We start from the raw sequence: 6,009 nt of genomic DNA on the forward strand, positions 1-6,009 counted from the left end.
TTCCAGTGCGCTCTGGCCATGTCCGTTTGAATGTTCTTCCTCAAAGTAATCTGAAACTTCAGCAGAATTTTCTGATTCAGTCCATGGGCACAGGTTGGGGAAGGCAGACTCTGGCCAGTCAGATACATTCTCAGAATTGTCCGGACTTTGCACTATGACAATCTTTGGAAGTTCATTCCACGATCGAGAAGCAGATACATCTTCTGACTTACAGGAGCTTCCTACGGAGATGCTGACTGCAGCCTCTTCACTAAAAATAGGTTGAGACTGTGACAGTCTAATGAACACATCTTGCAGAACAGATTCTGCTAAATTTGTGGCGTACTGACCTGTAGTTGCTTGCTCATTTTGTGAGGAAGCATCAGTATTCCTGACACCTGCAGTATCCTCTCCGTCTGTCTTACTGTTGTGTTTTGCTGTTGCGTCGTAGAGAGGCCCCAGCTCCTCCTTAGCCATTTTTGTTAAGGATACATCTTCTACCACATGCGCTGAGCAGGAATTTTCAACCTCACTAGTCAGATCAGTAGTATTAAAGGATGAAGTAGCTCTTCCGGCTAATTCCTTCTTCCATGTTATTTCCTGGTCTGACTTATCTTCAGGTTGTAAAATGCCATCTTCAGCCACAACATTCACAGCTTCAGTGACTTTAGTAGCTGCATTATCTTTATTAATGCAGTTCCCTTCAAGAATGAACGGCAACCTGGCTTTTCTGTAGTGGAGATTTTCAAATCCCTTTCCTTTACTTTTCTTGACATCTGAAGATGCTTCTGAAACATTTATTTTTTCATGACCTACTAAAAAAAACAGAAATTAGTTTTTGCAGATTCCCTTGTAAGTAAAAAGAAAATGGCTGCACAACTGTGTAACACATTACTGCTCTGTAAAACTACTGCACAACCATGTATTCTTGTCCTTGAACAATTTAAAATTATGAATGGCTGTCCATTTTCTAAAACACAAAAATTTATGCAGAAATTAACATCATGTGCCATTTCTGTGAGCATTGTCACAGCAGTTTTGCTGTACAAACAATAGCAGAACTACACTTAGTCCTGTTGGTTTTACCAGATTTATATTCATCAGCTTCATTGTCATCCTCAAGGTGCTCAGATGCTGTGAGGAAATCTTCTTCTATTGAGGACACAGAGCAGTTTGTGTCATCCTCAGGCTTTAAGACATGAGCTTCTATCTGCAGCTGTCTTTCCTGAACGAGCTCGAGTCCAATCAGAAACTTGTTTATTTCAAAAATGATGCAGCTTGTGCTGTTTTTCCTGTCTCCTCTTGCACACTGAACCAAGCAGACATCTGCCAGCCAAGGACACTAGAGGGGAAAAGAATCTCAAATAGTTATTTAATTAAAAAATAAAACTTACTTTAAACTTCCCTCTCTATAAATACCTGAGGAATGTTCTGTTGCAAAGATGCAATACAATTTGTCATTTAGATGTTTGTAACAGTGTGCCACTAAGTATATGCCAAAATAAGACTGCTTGGACAGACAGCTTTTGTTATGCAAGCATTTTAATAAAGAACCCAGCTGTATCACAGGAGCATCTTTATTTTGTTGAAATTACCAAGTAGTTTGTTTTCAATCAATTTCTTGTTTTAAAGGCAGAGACTTATTTGCTTTTAGCCATGTCAGAGTTAGCCATCTGACATACTGTTATTAATGGCCTCACACCACCCAGTATTACCTGTCTCTTGAGGGAATTGTTTGTGGGCATGAATTCCTTTTCAGGATAATTTCTGTTGCAATGCTTGTTTGACGGCAGCTCTGTAAATACTGGCTGCTGAGATTGTTAAGAGCAATCTTAACACCTTTAGAAACACCTTTAGATGTTCCTACAGACTGTTTTAAAATAGTGTTTTATTTTGCTTCTTTGCACTTCTTCCTCTCATTCCTTATTCACCCAAAGTCCCATTGTTTTAGACCAGTATAACCTCCCACGGGAAATGGGGCTCCACTGTGCACGGTGCTGAGACTTTATATAAAATTGTCTTGCCCAGAGAAGCTGTACAATTAAGTTGAAAGTTGGACAGAAACTAAGAGAAAGGAACTCTTGTTATCCTCATTTTATTGATGTTAAAGCTGTTGAAAAACTATACAACCACAGAGGTAAGTTGATATCTCTGCACGGGACTACATTTATGCTATGGATATACTCTAAAGCAAAGCCAAACTTTTGCAGCTTATGATCTTCTGCTTTAAATCCAGACTCCCAGGAAGGGGACAGCTTGAGTGGAACCAACTCTGGACTGAGGCAGTAGATTTTAAGCTGTGCAAAAGATGCTCTGGACCCCCTGTGCATTTGTATAATATCTAACATAATGTAACCCCATCCTAGATCTTTTATCTTTGATTGTGAGTGCAAATAATAGTAATAAAGGGAGTGAGATGACTTACGTTGGAATAACATGTTTTACTAGCCTGCACTTCTTTTCCACCTAAAAAATTTGTCTGAACAGAAGACAAGATAAATTAGTGTGTTAAAAGTAAAACAGAGAGGTATTTCTGAATTGGCTGCTAAGAATTTGTTGCTGAATCAGGCTTCAGCATACATGGTCTTGTGAAAAATGCTATTTAAAAAGAGGTGTAGCCTTAGATCAAATATTCCCCTGATGTTTCTCCAGTCCACAGTTCGCAGGACTTTTCACTTACTTGTGAAAAGGGCTGAGAGAGAGCAAATTAAAAATCCTTGTACGAAAACTATGCAAGTTTTCTTCCACACAATTCTCTGGAAAGCCAAAGAAATGTTAGTATGAAGACAGCATGTGCTTATCTGGCTAATAAATCTCACTCACTCTCAATGCAAAGATTCACTCATCTTACAAGACAGAAATATAGGTTAGTTCTCATTTGTCTCTTGCCTGCACTCTCCCTAAGAAGGCTGCCAGTCCCAATGGAGACAGGGATGACCTGGGTACTTGAGTCATCTTGTTCTGGCCTTGAAACACTCCGGTGTGTATTGCAGCGGCCTCCCCCAGGACAGTGGGGTTTGGAGCTCCACTGCTCCCACCATGGGCTTGTGCTCTTATTTTTTTAAATCTTCCTAAATTCAGCCATTAATCAAAAGTGGCAAGAAAACTCAGTAACCAGGCCATTTCTCTCTTTAAAGAGCAGCTAATTGGTATAACATGAAATTAAATGATCTTTTCAATACAGCTGTTCCAGAGCCTGCTTTATGAAAACTTTTGTACACAAGTTAATTTCAGTGGAACAAAAACAATCTGCCTTTTTTTTTTTTCTGCAGCAGATAAAACTGGAGATACACATTCAAGTTTTAAGTTTGCTGAAACAGTTTTGTACTTCGGGATTAATTGCGGTTTTAATGAAGTTGTTTCCAATTCATGCCTGGCCAAATGAGATCAGAATGGGGCTGAAAAATACTCAAGTATTTTTTCATTCTCTTTCATTACACAGACATGAACAGGCATAAAGTATGATAAAAATGGAAAGGAAGAAAAAGCTTTTTATTACAATAAAGAGTTAAGCTTCTGGAACTTGCATATTAAAATGCCTTTAAGCAAATGTTATTGTTTACTTTCTTTCTCTATGTGGTGCCAGTAAGAGGAATTCTTAGCCTCCAGATCACAGATAGGGAACATTTCATTGGCAATAACAGGAGCGAAGGAGCCAGCGTGAGAATTTTGCCTTTAGCTTCTTTAAATGTTAAGTTTTAATTAATGCATTAATTACTTCTTAAGTTGAAAGAAGCTACATGAATTATCAGCTCTGATACGGTTAATGTAGCTTGGCATTTTCTGTTGTCACATTCAAGCTTACAGTAGGCTTTAGGATCTTCAAGTCCTATCGTCAGCTCTTTTATGTAGTGCACGTGTGGGAGAAGATGGACTGGGAACAAAAGTGGGAAGCAGCAGAACTTCACTTGAAAGGGACTCTGTAGGAGCTGTGCCCTGACCTAGCTATGTGCACAGAAAAAGTGTTATAGCTTTCCTTTCCCCACTCTGTGCTGTCCTTCTGACGCCTGCTACTCTTGAAATCTGGGCTTATGAATCATCTCTGCCACCAGTGCCTGCCTTCCCTGAAGGATCAACCACTAATATGGCTTTATCAGCTTTATCAGCTGCAACCCAGACATCCACAGGATCTAGAGGGAATAGCAGGATCTCTCTTCTGTCTTTGTGTCACCCTCCAGCCACACACACTTAAACTTTTGTTAGATTTATATTTTATGTCTGCAAACTTCCACTCATCTCTTAAACTGGTGTAAGGTCTTTGCTTTCAGCTTCCTTTATTCCATTTTCCAAATTCCATCCTTCACAGGTGTGATGTGATCTTAAAGATGAGTTTGATTCCTACCTGGGGAACTTCATAATCGGCTTGAAGGTTTCCTGATGCTAACCCACTCAGCAGGACTATTTCATTTTCCTTTGGTGGCTGTACATTCATTGAACTGATGAGTTTGGGGAGATTCGGAGAGACGGTGGTCAACCTCTGTAGTATGAAAGATAGATTTTGCTCTCAGGTAGTAAAGTCTGAGTTGCACATTTATATTCATAAATATCAAAATGAAATACCACTTACAGGCAACCCTTCAGAAAGGTTACTTGAACTTACTACTTTGAGTCAATTAAAAATAGAACTGGCAGCATTAAAATGCATATTCTTTCTTTTGAGCTACCAGGCAAGACAATGGTGACAGTGTAAACTTCTTCATGACCATCCAGCAGGACAATCTCTCATCTCTTACATTGTCATGTGCTAAACTGCTTGATTGTATTGTGCATCTAAATGCTTGGCCTTCCTATTACAAGTGATTTCCTAAGAGACTGAGAACACTGTGTCTGTTATTGTCTGAAACAGAAAAGATTCAGTAAGTATGGTAATGAGAACAGGGCAAATCTTCCAGTTTTCCCCCAGGTGTATGACAAGCAAGAAAGCAAAGGAATAGTTAGCTGGAAAGTGATAATCAAATTGATGCAATACTGAACTTGGAATAATGGACGTATTACATATACACAGGTGAAATATATATTTCTTTGCTGTTCCACTGGACACCCTCATGACATTTCATTTGTAATAATACAATAATTTTCTACCTCTTATGTATTTGCTAGAGCCAAAAGCGCTAACAGTCACAACATCAGTGATGCTATGTAACATGGGGAGATTGGTATTGCGATACTTCTAGGTGTCCCTGGTGATGTGCAGGAGACGTTCGTGCTCATTTGTATACAAAGGCCAGACCAAAAGGGCCTAAGAGTACTTGCAGTTCTTTACTGCCAAGGATCTTGGTGTGCTCGTACAGAGGGAGTAAATACCACCTCCATTTTATGCACTAACGCAACCCAACAAATGGAAAGCTGTTGAGGGAATGCAGAACTCGGGCACTCAGCCATATGCTTTAGTTACTATGCAATTCAGTGATACTTCACTTTTTACTTTTCATCTTCAAAATAATAAGCTTGCAGTACTGTTATTTTTTCCTCAGAGTGAATTAGATATAATAAAACTTTCTGGCTTAGCAAATCTAATTAAATTTTGGGGAACAATTCACTTTTCAGTAGACTGATCTTCAGATGAAGCTAAGTATTTATATTTGACATAACTAAATTCAGTACTTCAGTTTGACATTTCAGTATAGTACAAAAAAATACTTCAGTTCCTTACCTTTTGTTTCGAATAAAAAAGTAGAAGACTGGCAAGATGATTCTTCTACACCAAAAAAAGCCAATTTAACTCATTCCAAGGTTCAAAGGGTAATGCAAAAGTCTAACAGTACTATTAGTAAATAGTTATATACTTCATATGAACAACAGCTATGCTAACATCTTTAAAATTCTTCTATGAAATGCTTTCACCACATAAGTGTACTGTATAAAAATCCACCCCAGCCAAAGCTGATTTACAGAAACTGGCTACTATACACAAAAATTGTGATGAGCAAGTTTCCTCTTAGAGAAGAACACACGTTATGTTTGCTAGCAGTGAATTTTTATTATGTACACTGAAAAGTAAAATAAAAATATCATCTCCCAGTCACGGCT

At 38.5% G+C, this 6,009-nt stretch overlaps 1 protein-coding gene across 1 annotated transcript in view; it reads right to left on the reverse strand.

The window, feature by feature from the left end:
* The window catches only part of SPHKAP (SPHK1 interactor, AKAP domain containing), a gene marked incomplete at both ends in the record, with an annotated part of 15,316 nt that extends 10,860 nt beyond the window's left edge, over positions 1 to 4,456 (reverse strand). Inside the window, 3 exons of the mRNA XM_010184941.1 lie at positions 5 to 791; positions 1,066 to 1,321; positions 4,322 to 4,456. Of these exons, the coding sequence (XP_010183243.1) occupies positions 5 to 791; positions 1,066 to 1,321; positions 4,322 to 4,456 (1,178 nt within the window). The remainder of the gene's footprint in view (positions 1 to 4; positions 792 to 1,065; positions 1,322 to 4,321) is intronic.
* Positions 4,457 to 6,009: the final 1,553 nt, after the last annotated feature.

Source organism: Mesitornis unicolor, unplaced genomic scaffold, assembly GCF_000695765.1.
Source record: "Mesitornis unicolor isolate BGI_N332 unplaced genomic scaffold, ASM69576v1 scaffold51935, whole genome shotgun sequence".
NCBI lineage: Eukaryota > Metazoa > Chordata > Aves > Mesitornithiformes > Mesitornithidae > Mesitornis > Mesitornis unicolor.